Below are 19,735 nucleotides of genomic sequence, written 5' to 3'. Positions count from 1 at the left end.
TCCAAGTTAATAGAAGTGAAAAAATAACTATAATATTATGGGAATGATAAAGGGACTTCAGATAGCATAACTTTACTTAATACTTCAGAAGCTAGACTGAGCTCTTATTTAGCATGCAAAATTTGATTTCCACTAGATTCTAATTCCAATCATTACCTCACATATAATTTAATAAAACCCATTATGAAATCAAAACATATGCAATGAGTTTCTTTTGCAATTGTGGCTATTTTTCCTACTAACTGATGTAACTCTGATGACAAGGGCTATGGATCCAGTTTAAAGTATTGAATTTTATATCTTGAATATTACATATGGCATAAAATATACATCAGAAGGGCATTTAACATGAAATATTTTGAAGCTATAAGATCATGGATACTAAGATCTAGAAGAATCACATTATTCATATTTATTACTGAAAATATATACAAATAATTTAAATGTCTGCTTGTGCTTACATTTTTACTAGGTTCTATGTTAAACACTTTGCATATCACCCCATTTAGTCCTTACTACTACTCTAAGGTAAAAATCATTAACTCTATTTTATAGAAATTTAAAATAAACGAAAGGTGCTCAATTGTAGTACTAGGGTAGGGGCATATGTCATGGCGGTAGAGGTGCCTTCTTTGCCAATAATCCCCATCAATTCTCACCTCATTCCTCTAAATAAAAATGCAACTAAGTAAAAACATCAAACTTACCATACAAATAAAACTTTGAGATATGTCTAGCAGCTAGACCCCTGCTACCAGATAGCTGCCTCTAGTTCTGTACATATTCTGAAGCCTTGCCACTCCTGTAGAAATCCTGGAGAATTGCCCTAATACCTACAAATAATATGATTCAGGAGCGTCCTAGGCGGCCTTATTGGTAACAAACCCGCCTTTCAGTGCAGGAGATGCAGAAGACATGGCTTTGATCTCTGGGTCAGGAAGATCCCCTGGAGGAAGGCATGGCAACCCACTCCAGTAGTCTTGCCTGGAGAATCCCATGGACAAAGATACCTGGCAGGCTACAGTCCATAGGGTTGCACAGAGTCAGACACAACTGAAGCAAGTGAACACAGCACAATATGATACAGAGCTAATCATCAAAGCCAGATTTGTCTCATTCTTAAGTCTGTGTACTTAGCTATTATGTTGACTTCATACCATACTCTCACCTATGAGAAACTTCAACATAAAAAAATTAACTATGCAATTATGAAGTGCTAAGATGATGGCATTAATTTAAGATAAAAACCTGTCAAATGTTGGCTTAATATTTAAGTTCAGAAAGTAAATGATACTTCCTTTTAAAGTTTTCCCCAAGAATATCTATTCCAAAAATAGCACACACACACACACACAAAAGGAAGTCAAACAGCCTATCAATGTAGTGGGGGGTGGATGTTGGGAGATGGAATTCATTCTACTTACACCATTGTGCAGCTAAAAAGAAAAGGATGTACAGATTCCCACATAAAAAAATTCTCCTTTAGTAATGGTTTCCTTGGAAACAGAAACATTTCCAAGCATATCAACTCCTAAGGATTACTATTTTTTAGCGTCCATATTTTAAAGTAGCAGGACATACACATAAAAGCCAAGACTGATGTAAAGGTCAGAAGATCTCACAAAGGCAAGGGAAATTTCATATCCCTGTGAGAAAAGAGTTCCTACGTCAGTCACAGAAAATGTTTTACCTATATCCTTTGAAAAAGTTCATTGATAAGAGAAAAAAGAAAAAAACAACCTAATTTTGTAGCATCACACACTATTTTGCTCAAGCATGCCAATCCTGATTTAGGTTTGACATCTTAGCTCTTTTTGTTCTAAGAGAACATAATTGACCTTTGTTTTATTCCCAACAATTACTCATTTCCTTTTCCAAAAGAATACCTTAAAGTGTAGAGCACTCGACCATCATTCCAAATTCTCAGCATCCTATTAGGGGTGGTTATCCAGTGTGCATCTGCCTTTTTGGAATTTCTGAAGAAAGTGTCTGGAATCCAGATTTTCCCCACCATGTTGCTATTCAGTCGGAGGACTTTAATGGTGCTGTTAAATTTCAGACGTCTGTCATACCATGTTTGGGCAAAAAATATATCAATTGTATATTCCTGTTTTAAAGAAAAAGGTGAAATGGAATATCTTTAATATAGTAGGATTGTATTATAGATCATTTGTTTATATTTATCAATTATGATCTCATTGCCAATACAAAGCAAAGCTACTTTGGGTTTGAATGATCCAAAAGAAAGCAAAAGCTTGGCTAAGGAGACACACCCATCTTTTGCAGACAAGTTAATACATTATGAACAAACAGACCTGTGTAAATGAATTCTGGCAAAAGATCATAGCCTTGGTACAGTTGTTTGCATTTGGTATTTATGGAGAAGAGTTTCTCATGTCATTTTTGGCCAGCTAATTCTTTGTTGTGGGGGCAATTTTGTGTATTTTAGGGTGTTTACTAGCATTCTTAGCTTCTACCCAATAAATTCCAGAAGCACCAACAAAAAATCCCGCCCCCAAGCGGTACAACCGGAAGTGTCTGCAGACGTCGCCAACTGTCCTCTGAGGAAATCAGTCAGGTTCAAAACACCACTGCCTCAGAGTAAAACAGAGTCCGGAACACGCAAAAATGGGTCTAAACTGGAACTCTGCAGTTTAGGTTGCTTCACAATAAATTGAGGACGCCAGAAGATCTAAGCAGCTTGAAGATAGAAAAGGGGAAGACACCCTATACAAAAAACACTTTGTGCCCTGTCTGGCAGATGGCAAAGACTCAGTGTACGGTAACTAATTTCATTTTTTTACTATTACAAATGTCTTTTTTTCTAAACAAGAAGAAATGCACCAATTAAAATATAATCTTTATTACTGTAATAATCTGTCACAGTTTATTGTTAGCCACACAATAAAAAAAAACTGTGACAGATTAGTAGAGTAATATTTTAATTGGTGCATTTCTTCTTATTTAGAAAAAAAAGAAAATTCTGAAAGAGATGGGAATACCAGACCACCTGACCTGCCTCTTGAGAAACCTGTACACAGGCCAGGAAGCAACAGTTAGAACTGGACATGGAACAACAGACTGGTTCCAAATAGGAAAAGGAGTACGTCAAGGCTATATATTGTCACCCTGCTTATTCAACTTCTATGCAGAGTACATCATGAGAAACACTGGGCTGGAGGAAGCACAAGCTGGAATCAAGATTGCCGGCAGAAATATCAATAACCTCAGATATGCAGATGACACCACGGTTATGGCAGAAAGTGAAGAAGAACTAAAGAGCCTCTTGATGAAACTGAAAGAGGAGAGTGAAAAAGTTGGCTTAAAGCTCAGCATTCACAAAACTAAGATCATGGCATCCAGTCCCATCACTTCATGGCAAATAGATGGGGAAACAGTAGAAACAGTGGCTGACTTTATTTTTCTGGGCTGCAAAATCACTGCAGATGGTGATTGCAGCCATGAAATTAAATACGTTTACTCCTCGGAAGGAAAGTTATGACCAACCTAGACAGCATATTAAAAAGCAGAGATATTACTTTGCCAACAAAGGTCTGTCTAGTCAAGGCTATGGTTTTTCCAGTGGTCATGTATGGATTTGAGAGTTGGACTATAAAGAAAGCTGAGTGCAGAAGAATTGATGCTTTTGAACAGTGGTATTGGAGAAGACTCTTGAGAGTCCCTTGGACTGCGAGGAGATCTAACCAGTCCATCCTAAAGGAAATCAGTCCTGGGTGTTTATTGGAGGGACTGATGTGGAAGCTGAAACCCCAATACATTGGCCACCTGATGCGGAGAGCTGACTCATTAGAAAAGACCCTGATGCTGGGAAAGATTGAGGGCAGGAGGAGAAGGGGACAACAGAGGATGAGATGGTTGGATGGCATCACTGACACAATGGACATGGGTTTGGGTGGACCCCGGAAGTTGGTGATGGACAAGAAGGCCTGGCGTGCTGCAGTTCATGGGGTCACAAAGAGTTGGACACGACTGAGCAACTGAACTGAACTGAATCTGTCACAAAACATATTCAAAAAGTGACAAGTGACTCTCATGATTACCCTCATGTACATGATTGACTTTAATCAAAGAAAAGGAAGTTTGATGTGATTTAGACCTGGAGCCGTAACACCCAAGATCTATTTGGCTGTCATATTTAGATTTTATTTACTATTATTTTACAGCTCGATTTTAATCTGTATACACATGAGAAAATTAATGGGAAAAAACCCTTAGTGTTCTTAGAGCATGACCCTAGTGTTTTTAGAATATGAGAGTTGAAGAATGGAAACTATCCATATTTCCTAATCTAATCCCCTTAAGCTATCACCATTTATGATGAAGGATACACACCAAAAAAGAAAAGAAAAGAAAAAAGAAAAAACAAAACAACACCACCAGAAACCACAAGGAGATTGTTTGTTTGCCTAAGAAACACAGCTTGTCAGGATCAAACTAGAATCTTCTTCCTTTGCCTGATTTCTGTTGTTCTGGATTGTATCCTTGCACCCCTGCCCTGTACCTCACTGGAATTGGCTGCATTTCCACTAGGTTAAGTCACACCACTTTGTTTACAATTTAATTCTATATTTGTAGTCCACAAGTAATGAAAGGAGAACCTGTTGTGCTAGTAGATAGAGTAACTCAATAATTTCTGACCTACATTTTGGCGAACACAAACACGTTTTAAAAGTCTTTAAACCATCATTTCATAAACTATGATCCTGGAACAGTAGTTCTGGGTACCAGTATTCCTGAAATTATAAGTTTTGTGTTAAAATAAACTACATGTATAACTGATTCTTCTTAGATATTCACAATCTTCATCATAATTCTAAACAGTCTGAGAAACATGTTGCCATTTGTTTCATGGTTAAACAAGCAAACCTGTTTGCATGGAGGGTGCAGGTGGTGGTACAGTTTTTTTAATCAACCTCGTTGAGAGCAATAAATGGTTTTCATATCTGACTTAGCAGAGTGTCCTTATTGCTTATTTGGTAAATGGTCTTTTAAAGTTACACTATCACTAACGTTATGTTACATTGTTTTACTCTATTCTACTCTATCCTCTTCTGCTCCAAGCTAATTTGTTATTTCAGATTTGGATAGAAAGCTTTATAAAAAATAAAGTTACATTTGTTGTTAAATCTAATGCACTATTTCTCCTCTGAGAAACAATTCTGATTTGAAGTAAAGTGTGACCTCTCCACACCATGCATATTCTAAAACATAGTAAAGCATTATATTTTATTTTATAGTAAGCAATACCTACCAAATAAGCAATGACTGTTGAATTTTAAGATTACAGCATTTTACACAAGTTAATTTTATACACATGATCACATTTCATTTTTAATACAAATCATTAAAAATAATTATATTACAAGAGGGAAAAAAAAAAAGATATGAAAGGTTCTCTCTCTTTCAAATTTTTTGTAAGGATAGTCCTTGTTATTTCCATGGTAACATACTACCTCTCTAGTTTGTTAATGAAATAAACAATTAGAAACTTACCATATTGATAGCGTTCACTGGACCAATGCTATTCACATACATGTCTGTGTGAATTAATGTTGGTTTCACTGTAAAGAGAACCATTGAAATATATGCATATGAAGAGGCATAATGTTTTAACGCTTTAGTCCTTGTTATTCTAGAAATATTTATTTTGCTACATTAGAAGTGATTTATTCACAGCTAATGTGGAGTTAGTGACTAATTCACTACACTTAGCTATTTGCTTTCAAAGAAATGTTTCCTTTTAAACACATTAAGGCATTAACTAAGCATAGCACAGTTTTGAAAGTGATTTTCTTTTTAAGACTATATAAAAATGAATAAGTAAGAAAATACTGCACAGATTTTCCTCTTCTTCAGATATCATGACTTTTATTATTTTTTTCTTAAAGCTCTTCAATCAATTTGGGCATTGTAACCTGACATGCCCCATATAGAAAAATAGCTAACTATTGTGTAACCTAGAGAATAAACTGCATTAGAAATATGAAGTAGACATAAAAAGCAACAAGTATTATGAATTGTTATTGAAATATTGCTCCCTGTTGATTCCTTTTATGACCACTTTATCCTCATTCACCTCTAGCCAACACAAAATCAATCTTCCTCAATGATTTAATGAATTCCGTGACTCATCAAATGAGAAACCATATGGAAACCCAATACACACCTATTTGTCAAAGAGGACTGATAGTAAGAATCATGTAGTATTACATCCATGGTCTAATGAATGCACTCCATTTTCATTTAATATTTAATGAACAAGGATTCATAACATCATTCTGGGCTTCAATTCAATAAGTACATCTCTCTCATCTTTATCCATTTTCCTTGAAGTGCCACACTCCATTTCTCTGTGGGGGATTGGACTCTTCACCTATATCCTTGCCTTCACATTAGTGAGGCTACTTCTCGGACTGTGAACTTTGAGCTTAACCATTTGATTCACACTGGTTAATAATATATGGACAAAGGTGAGTGTGCTAGCTCTAATTCCAAGCATTAAGCCTTACGAGCTTCTATTTTTTTCTCTTGCTCTTTGCTATCATCATGAGAAGGATACTCCTAGCTAGTCTGCTAGTCCCCAGGAGGGGAATGAGAATAAAGCTTTCTTAAATGAGCAGCCTCAACCTGGCTGACCTTAGATTAGGCCACCCCCAGCAAAGTGCCGAATAAATGCTTATTACTCTATACCTCTGAGATTTTGTGCTTGTTCCAGAGCTATAGGTAATCAGTATATCTTTCCTTTCTTTTTTAATTACTTTTGATTGGAGTACATTGATTTCCAGTGTGGTGTTAGTTTCTGCTGTTTAACCAAGTATATCAGTTATACATACAAATACATCTACTCCTTCTTAGGTTCTGTTCTCATTTAGGTCATTACAGATTGAGTAGAGATCCCTATGCTATACAGTAGGTGTGTACTTGGTTTTGGTGTTACTTCATAAAGAAGCTGCCACTTTTTTATTCTCTATAGTCTCTCAGTCTAGGAAATTTCAAATTCCTATTTCTCAAGTTAGCTTGAAAATCATCTTTCTTCATTTTGAACTAATCAATGCTCCATCTACTCCCAGACTTGAATGCAGTTTATTCATTATTTTTACATTGAGTAAAAGTATCATTTATATCCTTCTATTTACTGAAAGAGGCTGATGCTTTCGTCTAATGTGGTAGGCCTCTTCATTTGTATAAAACCCACATCACAAGAGGCTTTAACATACCTCCTATATCAGGTCGAAGTTTATTATCGTATCCTTCCAGGAGGTTGTTTAAGATGACTGTGACATCACCCTCCGGAACTTTTGGAGTCAAGACCCATGTTTTGTTAGAAGCATAATCTTCATAGTCATCATCAGATTTTTGTCTAGTGAGGCTAAGGAAAAAAAAATATTGATCAAGAATCACATAGACTCCATCCAAGTTGACTTTTGGTCACAGACTGTTGGTGGAAAATGAAAAACAAAGTAGGATGGTGGGAATGTGTTACAATGGATTGCAGTGAAATTCTCAGCTGAGGTTTAGTCTAGTTCATTAAACTTCACCAAGGTAGATTAAAATCTATTCAGGTGTACTCTGCGGTTTTCCAGAATGCTCTGTCCTCCCATCTGTAAATATACCATGCTTTAGCAGTTATCTTTGCCTTTTCCTAAATTGATGTTCTTCCTGTCCACCTGCCCAACTTCACAAAGCACTTACTAAGAAAAAAATTACAAGAATTTTGCTGAAAGCAATGCTTAAATGATCATAATCTAGTCTAGGGGTTCAGGCATAAGGTCTACTTCTTTCTCCTTTGAGAAGTTAACTGGTTCCAACCTATTAATGAAAGTAAGAGACTGATAATTAGATTCACTCCCACAAGCCACCAGACAAAGCTCTTCCTCCTCAACTGAACTACTAAAGAGAGCTTCAGCCTTGCTGCGTTTTCTGCCTCCGGGGTGTGTGTATATGTACTTTTCTCCCCTCACTTGCACCAAAAGCCAGTGTGGTTCATTTATCCTTGATTGCTAGGAACCTGGTCCTATGAAGAAAGATGTAGCTGTAGACTTTAAAACACTCTTTATTATGGTATTAGAGTATTAAGTTCCTAAGCTGGAAATTCATACTGATGGTTAAGGTACTATTTATATAATCATAGAAATCAAATTGTCTATTTTGAATGATCAAAAAGTGACATAGTATTCTGTGACTCAGTTTTCTATGCCAAAACCTGTCAGAAAACCCACAACTGAACCCGAAGCTAAGGCTGATTTTGGAAGGATACTGAAATTCCTATAGTTTGCCTCCTCCCTGCCCCAAACTCCATCCCACTGCCCCCGGCACACACATACACATAAGATGATCATAGTTTCCAGACCTAGTGGGAATGCAAAACCTTGCCATTTTCATTTTCATCAATACTCAGTAAATATTGGTTACTTTTGATGTTTATGGTGAAATTAAAAATTATAAAATACTTTCTCATACCAATCCTTATCTTCAGTTTATTTTCTTAAAGATATGGTAAGAATGAATCTTGTCAGAAATCAAATCACTGTCACATTACCCTGAATATACATCATATTCTCAAACCATGTATTATACTCAACTGTCAATATAGATATATATACACAGATATATATTTGTATGTATAGACAGATAGATGACTAAAGATGGTAAGCTGATTTTGTGATTAATTTGGTTTGAGAATGAGGATGGGAGATGAAGTTTTAAAAGTAATCACTGGCATGGATCAACTTAGTAAGTAAGTAATCTTTTTATCCCTTCAAAGCTTTACAATAGGACACATAAAAACTGATTCACACACTCGCATGAAACCTAACATAGCCAATCTTAAATCTTGCGCTTCAGTTAGCATAAGAACTTAAACAAAATTTGAATTTCATAGATCACCCACAGAGGGTATGTGTGAGGGGCTGGACAAAGCTTCAGCCAGCACTCAAAACTACTTCAGTGCAGGCAGAGAGCAGTTGTCTGCAAGGAAAATTCCTCTTAAGCCTCAATTCATCGTTTCTCTGGAGCACGATGAACCCTGTGTAATAGAGTTCTAATCCCATGACCTGAATCCTACTAGTTTAAGAAGGAAAAAAAAAGTTATCTGATAAAGAAAATTTCAAATCCCTCTCATAACTCATTGAGAAAAGAATGTAGTTGACCCATTGGATGTTGGATGTCATCATTATGAAATTTTATCACTGTTTAATTTGTTCAGGCAAAAGTGCCTTTTCAAAAGAATCTCAACCTCTTGCTTCCTTTCCCCTGAAGCTTCTCTCTCTCCCTCCTTCTTTCCTCTCTGAAAAAAAATGTACCCTATCAAAGTTTCTTCAGGGAAAGGAAATACGTATTAAATAGCTATGTTTATTCATAGTACTTACTCATACTAGCAAATAAATAATCCAAGTATGATGGTGCCATGTTACCTTTATTACTATTTTCTGGAAAACCAGGAGGAAAAATACATTAAGTGAAAAGAAAAGGGATACTTCTTTAAAGGAATACTACTTTCTAGAATTTCACCTAGTAATTTTCCTAGAGTCATCATCTGTTGGATGCCAAAATAGTAATCAAATAATTATCTCAGGTAAAAGCGTCAGTGACAGATTTGGGCATACTGTGGGATGTCTACTTAGCCACAAAGAGGTAAAGTGGAGTACAGAAATCAAGAGCATATACTCAGGAGTTAGAAAGTACCAGGTTTGACTTTTGGCTTTATATCTTGCCTGTCACTTACTCTTCTAAGATCTTGGGCAAATGATTTAATCTTGCTAAGCTTCACAAAGTTCTCATCTTTAAAACAGAGTTAATACTAGCATTCTATCACAGTTTTTTTGTGCAAGGTTAAGATAATGCTTGCTTCCCTGGTGGCTTGGACAGTAAAGAATCTGCCTGCATTGCAGGAGACCCAGGATCGATCTCTGGGTTGGGCAGAACCCCTGGAGAAGGAAATGGTAACCCACTCCAGTATTCTTGCCTGGAGAATCCCACGGACAGAGGAGTCTGGTGGGCTACAGTCCATGGGGTCTCAAAGAGTTGGACACAACTGAGTGACTAACACTTTCAAGCTAATGCTTGTTAAGTGCTTAGCACAGAACCTGACACATAGCCCTGAAAGTAGATTCATATAAAAAGTTTCAACCTCATAACTAAAACCTGAATCTTCAGACACTGCTTCCAGGCTTTGATCTAATATGGGCTGAGAAGAACTAAAAACAGATGTTATCCAGGAAGAAAAATAATGAACCCCTACATTATAAATAAATGAAGTTTTTATTCTTTAGTGTGTTCCCAGCTGAGGTCTAAATTAATGGAGCTGATGAATAATCTGGGATTGTTTCCAGATTTGTTAAAAAAAAAAAAAAAAAAGAACCTCTCTCATTCAAAATTGGCTGTTTCTCCAGAATTCTCTGGAGTCAAGGCCTCCTCACTTATAGATGGGAGCTCTAGTAATAATGACAATTAGATAAGGCATTCTGTGGAACTGTGAACTCCATGAAAAAGCCTAGGCAGAAATAGGTTGATAATGATGCGAGAAAACTGATTAACAGTTGCGTGGGCTGAGAGCAAACTTGAACTTCTGGCTAAAGGCACCTACCTAAATGTAATGGCCTACAGAAGTGATTATTTCTTCTTGTACCCTTTATAAACTAAATATAATCTTGCAGAGGAAAAGGACTGAAATTAACATTACTCTTAACTTACCATAATGAAAAACATTTTGTTGTTGTCTGAGTGATAAGTCCTAAAAGATAGTGCCAGAAAAGGTTAAGAAGTTTTCATCTTTGAAAACTTTCAAAAAAAACCTGTTAGAAAGCCATCCAACCAAGAGCTTTGGAGCAACAGCATGAGAATTTCCTGGGAAATTTATAGAGAAGTAGAACCCTGGGCCAACCTGGACTCTTGAATCAGAATCTTTATTTTAACAGGATCTTCAAATGGTTCATATGCATATTAAAAGTTGAGAATCTCAGTCACAGAGTGAACCAGGGGTGCTTACCCTCGAGTGTTTGTGTGTATATGTGTGTGTGTATGTGTATGGTGTGTTGAGGTAGGCTCTATAAAAAAGCACAGATTTCCAACTTCCTACTTCAGCTTTTCTGACTGAAATTCTCTGTTATAAATTAGAATATTACTTTTGATTTTCATCCTTACAGTTACATGCATGATTTGAATGTAATGAGTTCATATTTATAATGAGAAAAATCAGTTTAAGAAAAAAGTGACAAAAAAATAAATAGTGAAGAGATGAGAGGTTGCTCTCAATTAGACAGTAGATCTTAAATATCTGAATGTTGGTACATATTTTGGATACTTGACACTGTGAAGATAATCATGAAGTTTATACACTTTAAAATTTTAATCCAAGTACTTCATATTTTCACAGATTCAATAAAGCTCTCAGTTTTGTAGGAAGAAAAATCTAGTCATTGTACTTTCTTAGGGCCTTATAAGAGCACATGTTTGGATGAGAAACAATAAAAACATTTGTCTTCTTCCTTGGGTATCTTCACATCCATTGGTATTTGGCATGATAAATACAGGGTATATATTTTTCTTTCTCTACCTAAAATCTCTTCCCTCCACCTCCCAAAGTGCAGCATGGCTTATTCCTTATAAGCTTTCAATTTTCAACACAGAAATCACCTTCTCAGTATCAGCAGAGGTCATTCCTTATTGGTTTCTCTGCCTCTGTCACCCACCTGATCCTTCATATTTTCTCATCAGTCCTTCGACTGCTTCATAGCGTTTGTCAAAATGTGTATTTACTGATTCGCACATTGCCTGTTTCCACTACTAAACTACAAATTCCATGAGTGCATATGGAATTTATAATTAAAATTTATGAAAAGAATAATTTTTTCTGACTAGTTTTCCTAAGGTAAATAATACCAACAATGGCTATTGTTATGTATTCACCATGTTCTACACATAAACTTTAAGGACTTCACATACATTCTCCCACTTTTACCTTTAAAACCCTGAAGCTCCTATAAATATCTCCATTTTACAGATGAAGAAGAACAGTGATATTTGCCAATAGTTGTTTAGTTTGCCAAAACCAACATGTTTAACCATTATACTGCAAGGGTTTGAGAAAGGAAATGGGGCCAAAGAATCTGCGATTTTACACTTATCAGAAAGTAAGATCATCTAAAACAAACGGTTGCTCAAGCTCATTTTCCCTTAGGCCAATAAATCCGTTTATGCCTGAGTTCAATAAGAGTATGGCACCTTCAGCACAAAGTTAATAACATTCAAATCTCATAAACTTCCCATTGCAGATACCAATGATTTGATCTTCTCACACTGAGGAATAAAAGTGGAGCTCGTAATTTAACTTAATGGATGTGATCAACTTACTCTCTTAAGTTCTTTCATGACTTGAAAAGCAGTGCATGCTGCAGTGGTAAGGCATGTGTATTTCAAAGACTGTCCTCTAGCTACTGCAAAAGGTGGGCCTTGGTATAAAGTGTAGGAGCAGCTATGCTAGGTAAGTATATATCCTCAGGGGGTCGAGGGGACTTCGAATCTGATCATAGGAGGAGGAGACTTCATTCTGTACCTCCCTGAAGGATGAGGGATTCTTGAGAAACACTGTGGTTTAGTGAGAAGGAGAACCGGGGCACAAGCTGCTCTTTCACATGCGGCCTTTAGTGGCCAATGGAATTCTGTATCTCCTTGGGAGAACATGTAAGAGCCTGTGCAGAACCTTCCGGAAGGGTGCTCTATGCACAGGTGTGTAAGCGAGTGTATACATGCATAGAGGCTAGAGTAAGGGTAGGGGTGTATCTAAGGATCAATTCTGATGAACTCTTCTACTTACAGTGACGCCCTGTTAGCTCATACCATGCTCAATTTTTTGATAATTAGGTCAGTAGCTGTTGGTGTGCTTATTTGACTAAGTCAACTATCAGATGTATATATTCCAATGCACAAAATGCAAACTATTTATTAACAATTGCTGAAGACCCATATCAAATAAATGTCTGAGGGGTTTTATTAGCAAAGGTGAATTTTATTGCAAGTATCAGAATATTTGGGCTTCCCAGGTGACTCAATGGTAAAGAATCCATCTGCCAAGCAGGAGATGCAGGCTCAATCCCTGGGTCAGGGAGATCCCCAGGAGAAGGAAATGGCAACCCACTCCAGCAGTCTTGTCTGGGAAATTTCATGGAGAGAGGAGCCTGACAGGCTACAGTCCACGGGGTCACAAAGAGTTAAACAACTTAGTGACTAAATAGCAAACAGCATCAGAATATTCAGACTAAATTAGGAGGGATATATAATTTTAAACCTAGTGTAGTATAAGCTTTCTGGTGCTTCAATTCAGCTTCTCATCTATGCATTTAACAACTTGGATTTTTTCTGTCTTGTCCTTCTGTCCTCCATGGTATCAGCTTCAACCCAAAGATGGCTTAATTGTATGATCAGAACTGAAATGAAATTTGCTCAGTCATGTCTGACTCTTTGCGACCCCATGAACTATACGGTCCATGAAATTCTCCAGGCCAGAATGCTGGAGTGGGTAGCCTTTCCCTCCTCCAGGGGATCTTCCCAACCCAGGGATCGAACCCAGGTCTCCCGCATTGCAGGCAGATCCTTTACCAGCTGAGCCACAAGGAAGGACTGTATGGTCAGAAGATGCTAACAAAATCCTCTCTATGCTTCCTTATTTACATCCATGAAAAGAGAGAAACTCTTCTAGATGTTTAGTTTTCTAAAAGTCCCTAGAAGTTTGCATTTTGTGAATCACTAGCCTGAGTACATATGAATTCATACATAAGAAACCAAATCTATACCTAGAGGATGGGACTACGTTCAGTATTTTGCTGTAATTATATATCCTACCACTAGTATCAAAGATGAAATCGTCATCCCCAATGACATATGGAATTCAGAAACCAAATGAAAATTGGGATATTTAAGATAAGGAGAGAAAATGTGGAGAAGACAACCATAGCATTCAGTAGGAACAGAAGGTGTAAACAGGAACAAAAAAAGTCCATGTCAGGTCCTATTCGAGGCTTATTATTAAAGTCCATTTTCTTGGGTTAGCCCCCTCACTGTGGTCTGCTGTTGTTGTTTATTTGTTAAATAAAAGTGAGAGAATATGGACCAGCTAGGGCTCATGCACAGCTGAAAGGAAAACATTTTGGCATTATCTGCTAATGATGAACACGTGTGTATCCTATTACCCAGAAAGTTTATTACTCAATTTAATCCAAAAAGAAATGCATAATATATCTAGTACAAGACATGGATAAGAATGTTCATAGCTGCATTATTGATAATAGAAATTCATATAACATAAATAAATAGCAGAATGCACAAATAAAATATGGCACATTTACATAGTGAAGTGTTACACAATACAAATTAGTGAACTGCTGCTATGTGCAGCAAAACAAATCTGAAAAATTTAGCAGTCTCACAAGCACAGCAAAACCATAACTCTCTGTGGAACAACCATAGCTGAAAAGGACTGGACACTATCATGGTGCTTTTCAGGTCTACTATATCCATCTGCTTTCCTGTATATTCATTCTATTAATTTTTGAGGGTCTGATATTGAAACTCCAACTAAAATTTTTAATTTATCTATTTAAAAAATAAGTACTATAGTGGAACTATATGTAACTTTGTTCTGTATTTTCCAAGTCTCATGTGAATGTATTATTATACTATCATAATTTTAAAAAGAAAAAAGAAAAAAAAAAAAAGACTAAATCCTACCAGAAAAGATCTTCTCCAACTAAAGACATAAAGAATCACAGTGAGATGGGTAGGAGGGGTGGACTCACAATATAATCAGATCCACAAATTGGAAAATAATTGTATTGCAGAGATTCTTCCACAGGAGTGAGTTATGAGCCCCGAGTCAGGTTCCACAACTTGGTGTTCTGGTAGATGGAAGCTAAGCCCAACAGAGCATGTGGCTTTGAAGGCCAAGGGGGCTTAACTGCAGGAGCCTCACAGGAGTAAGGAAAACTAGAGTTCACTCTAACGGTGCACTCAAAAACCTCATGCACACTGGAACCCAAGGGCAAGATCAGTAATTTGTTAGGAGCATGGGCCAGACCTAACCTGGTCTTGGAAAGTCTCCTGGTGTGAGCTGTGCCTCACTTTGGGGACACAGAGGCTGGCATCAGATGGACTGCAGAAACACAGCAGCTGCCGTATCAGCTCATCAGTACCGAGACCTGGCCCTACCCAGAAGCCTGTGGGTGCCAGTGCTGGGATGCCCCAGGCCAAACAACTAACAGGGCAGGAACATGGCCCCACCCATCAGCAGACAGGCTGCCTAAAGTCTAAATAGCCCAGCAGCATCCGAACAACGCTGGGCCTGGCAGCCAACCAGACTAGGGACCAACTAAGCCTACCAGACCATCCACATAGTCAGATGCCACAGCAGAAGGACCCAAGCAGACCTCTTAGGGGAAACTCCTAAAGTATATAGCTTGGGTGACCAGAGGGGACTGCTCTGCTGGGACTCATAGCATTTCTCCAAGGTCAAGAAACTGAACTATTCTACCAGAGACATAAAAATACAAACAGCAACTTAGACAAAATGAGGCAACAGACAAAGGTACAGGATAAAACCCCAGAAAAACTAAGTGAAATAGAGACAGGCATTCTATTGGAGAAAGAGTTCAGAAAAATGATCTAAAGATGATTAAAGAACTCAGGAGAAGAATGGATACAGAGAGTGAGAAGTTATACGTTTTTTTTTTTTAATTATTTTTTATTATTATTATTATTATTTTTTGGTCATACATTGATATGAATCAGCCATGGATTTACACGTATTCCCCATCCCGATCCCCCCTCCCACCTCCCTCTCCACCCAATTCCTCTGGGTCTTCCCAGTGCACCAGGTCCGAGCACTTGTCTCATGCATCTCACCTGGGCTGGTGATCTGTTTCACCATAGATAGTATACATGCTGTTCTTTTGAAATATCCCACCCTCACATTCTCCCACAGAGTTCAAAAGTCTGTTCTGTATTTCTGTGCCTCTTTTTCTGTTTTGCATATAGGGTTATCGTTACCATCTTTCTAAATTCCATATATATGTGTTAGTATGCTGTAATGTTCTTTATCTTTCTGGCTTACTTCACTCTGTATAATGGGCTCCAGCTTCATCCATCTCATTAGGACTGGTTCAAATGAATTCTTTTTAACGGCTGAGTAATTTTTAACAAAGAGAAAATATGAAGAAAAACTAAAGAGATGAAGACTACAAAAACTAAAATGAAAAATACACTAGAAGGAAAAACAATATTCTCACATTCTTGCTTGTGTACACTTTGCTGCAAATAGGAAGCCGTCTTCAAAACCTGAATTATTTGGACAAAACTCATCCTGTACACTATACACCAATGCAGAATTTTTAGAAGGCAGTTAGCTGATGTGGAGCTCCAAGTATGTTGCTCTTATGCACTAAAAATTTTTCTACAAGGCAGCAGAACTTAAGACACTTTACTTGCATTGTTATTGGACTGTGACAACATGGTGATAAATGAGGCCAACACAATTTTGGGGGTCACTCACCCTCACTCTAGAAACACATGTGAAGTTTGCTTTTCTTGCTATTTTCTGACTACCAACATCCAAGACCAATTTTAACCACAGAAGACAGCAAACTATAAACTTAATATCAGAGAAGAATATAATTATTTACCCTAAAAAAATAGTTTAAGAAGGAAATACTCTGAATTTCTTCATTTATATGATGAGTGTCATTCACTTGGAATGTAAAATGTCCAGCCTACACTGAATGTCTGATACTGGATACAGACCAATTGTTCTCACTCTGGCAGCATGTTAAAATTACCTAGAGGGCTTAAAAAAATAACAGTGCTGAAAGCTTACTGCTTAAGATACTAATTTAATTAGACTAGGATGAGATGGAAACAATGATATTCACCAAATCTAAGGTGCAGCCTGGATGAGGAGCTACTGCAAGAGTGTGACAGAGCTCCCTGGACTTCCTTTTCTGAATCAACAGCATGTTGGTAACTGCTCGTAAGCAGATCAAATAAATGCCACTTACTACAGTGTTTCAAGGTATACTGAAAATTCAAATTAGCATCATTTTGAATCAAGATCCTATGTCTTATTAAGATCACTTTATATCAGTGCTTCCCAAAGTCTGAGACCCTAGCTGATAGTACCCAAATATGACACATTTTAAGTGTCCTATATGCACAGTGTCAAAAGACACTGAAATCTATAATTAGAAATTTTTCCTCATTTCAATTTTTTACCTGCTCATTCAATCATATTAAAGACTAAGTCTCAGTTTATCTGTAATGTGTCTTTACCCACATTCTTCAATTCGCTAACCTGCCTTCTCAAGAGGAGCACCAACAAGCTTTACACCTCTGGTAGACAATACTGTATAATGAAAACTTAATAACATTGTTCTGGTTTCACTGTATTTACTTTACAGTTTTCTTCTATTATGAAAAATGAAACCCATTTCCTGGGTTTAATTACTTTTGTTAAGTTTATTAAATAAAATAGTTAGATTTAAGGGGTTCCTGATGGCTTGGGCTTCCCTGGTGTCTCGTATGGTAAAGCATCACCTGCAATACCGGAGACTTGGGTTTGATCCCTGGGTTGGGAAGATCCTCTGGAAAGGGGCATGGAAACCCACTCCAGTATTCTTGTCTGGAGAATTCCATGGACAGAGGAGCCTGGTGTGCTACAGTCCATGGGGTTGCAAGAGGAGGACATGAATTAGCGACTAAGCACAAGTTAGATTTAAAAGACAATGCTTTATGAAAAATAGTAAGCAAAAAAATAACCTAGTGTCACTGAAATGTGGCAAAAGTCACGAAGGTGGTGGAATTTGGAATATAATGCCTTGTAAACTTAGATTTCTCTATCCTTCAGTTAATCAGCCTGTATTTGAGAATCTTTTGTGCAAAGTACCATTGCAGATGGAAAGATGTGCAAAACACATGCTGATATCAAAACACTTCTCATCTATTTTGGGAGACAAATACCTGAACAGCTAGGAAAGAAAATGCAACTTTAAATCACAGTGCAAGGCAATAACAGAAACATTGTCACATGGTATAATGTGACTGATCTCTGTCTGCCAGCACCTCCAACTTGATATGAAGGGTTATTTGTATCAACATGCCTCTGTAATCACTTCCACATCTCCCTTTCTATGGTAAGAGTAATATTTTTCTCTAGAGCATAAGATATTTGGGGGAACTGATAAAACATCTATTTCTGCTTTATTGACTATACCAAAGCCTTTGACTGTCTGGATACCAATAAACTGTGGAAAATTCTTCAAGATGGAAATACCAGACCACCTGACCTGCCTCTTGAGAAATCTGTATGCAGGTCAGGAAGCAACAGCTAGAACTGTTGCTTAAATGGAACAACAGACTGGTTCCAAATAGGAAAAGGAGTACGTCAAGGCTGTATATTGTCACCCTGCTTATTTAACTTCTATGCAGAGTGCATCATGAGAAATGCTGGGCTGGATGAAGTCCAAGCTGGAATCAAGATTGCCTGGAGAAATATCAACCTCAGATATGCAGATGACACCACCCTTATGGCAGAAAGTAAAGAAGAACTAAAGAGCCTCTTGATGAAAGTGAAAGAGGAGAGTGAAAAAGTTGGCTTAGAGCTCAACATTCAGAAAACAAAGATCATAGCATCCAGTCCCATCACTTCATGGGAAATAGATAAACAGAGGAAACAGTGGCAGACTTTATTTTGGGGGGGGCTCCAAAATCACTGCAGATGGTGATTGCAGCCATGAAATTAAAAGACAGTTAACTCCTTGGAAGAAAAGTTATGACCAACATAGTATATTAAAAAGCAGAGACATTACTTTGCCAAAAAAAGTCCATCATTCCATGGGGTCACAAAGAGTCGGACACAACTGGGCGACTGAACTGAACTGATAAAACTCTTGCTTCCTCTTCTAGCAAAACAGAAGGTAATAAACGTGAACACTCAAAGCTGTCCTCTCACTTACAAGGGGGCAACAGGTGGATAGAAGAACTAATGTGGATTTTCTCATGGTCCCTGAACAAGAGGTCAAACAGCTCCAAAGTAGTATACAGGTCCTGGAGAACCAGTTTATAAAAATGAAGCCTGGTTATATTGCATCCATTATCAACATGTATTCAGATATGTATTCAAATATACTTTAGATGTATGGAACATTTATATTGCTATAGTTTATGTTATTCTGTCATAGCAAGAAATGAAATATTATCCTCATTTTGTTAATATACAGATGTTGAACTATGGAGCAAATTTGTTTAGGGGACTGACTGAATTTTCATTTTCACATGGGAATTTTACCAATATGTATACATCTGAGTGACCATGAGTCTGGGAATTTTTCTTTAGAGAAAGAAAATTTTCTTTTTTTTCTTTTCTAAAATTGTCCTATAGTCTTTAAGTTCAAGTCAGGCAAATTTGAAATTTGTTCCTGTGGTGTGACCACCTTTAGAAGACTATTCTTAAGTTTTCATTATTTGGCTCTTCCTAGGTAAGCATTTTCTCAAAATCAATGTGTTATCAATCACTTAAAAAAGTTAATCAAGTTTTAGGTTTCAGTTTTGTTGTATTTTTCTTCCTCCCCTTCCCTCTCCTTCATTACATGAATAGTCCATTCTGTCTGTACGCCACATCATGTAAATTTACATAATTAAGAATTATGAATACTCCAGATCACAGAAGTTGTGT

The 19,735-nt window shown here is 37.2% G+C and overlaps 1 protein-coding gene across 3 annotated transcripts in view; it reads right to left on the bottom strand.

The window, feature by feature from the left end:
- The window catches only part of GABRG2 (gamma-aminobutyric acid type A receptor subunit gamma2), a 118,017-nt gene that overhangs the window by 82,210 nt on the left and 16,072 nt on the right, over positions 1-19,735 (bottom strand). For 2 of the 3 annotated variants that reach the window (XM_061149486.1, XM_061149485.1), the window contains exons 2-4: positions 7,239-7,390; positions 5,515-5,582; positions 1,887-2,107 (exon numbers count right to left, since the gene is read on the bottom strand). In XM_061149486.1, the coding sequence (XP_061005469.1) occupies positions 1,887-2,107; positions 5,515-5,582; positions 7,239-7,390 (441 nt within the window). The remainder of the gene's footprint in view (positions 1-1,886; positions 2,108-5,514; positions 5,583-7,238; positions 7,391-19,735) is intronic. The other variant, XM_061149487.1, reaches the window with a different exon arrangement.

Source organism: Dama dama, chromosome 9, assembly GCF_033118175.1.
Source record: "Dama dama isolate Ldn47 chromosome 9, ASM3311817v1, whole genome shotgun sequence".
NCBI classification, from domain to species: domain Eukaryota; kingdom Metazoa; phylum Chordata; class Mammalia; order Artiodactyla; family Cervidae; genus Dama; species Dama dama.
This window is presented reverse-complemented; position numbering and strand designations above follow the sequence as displayed.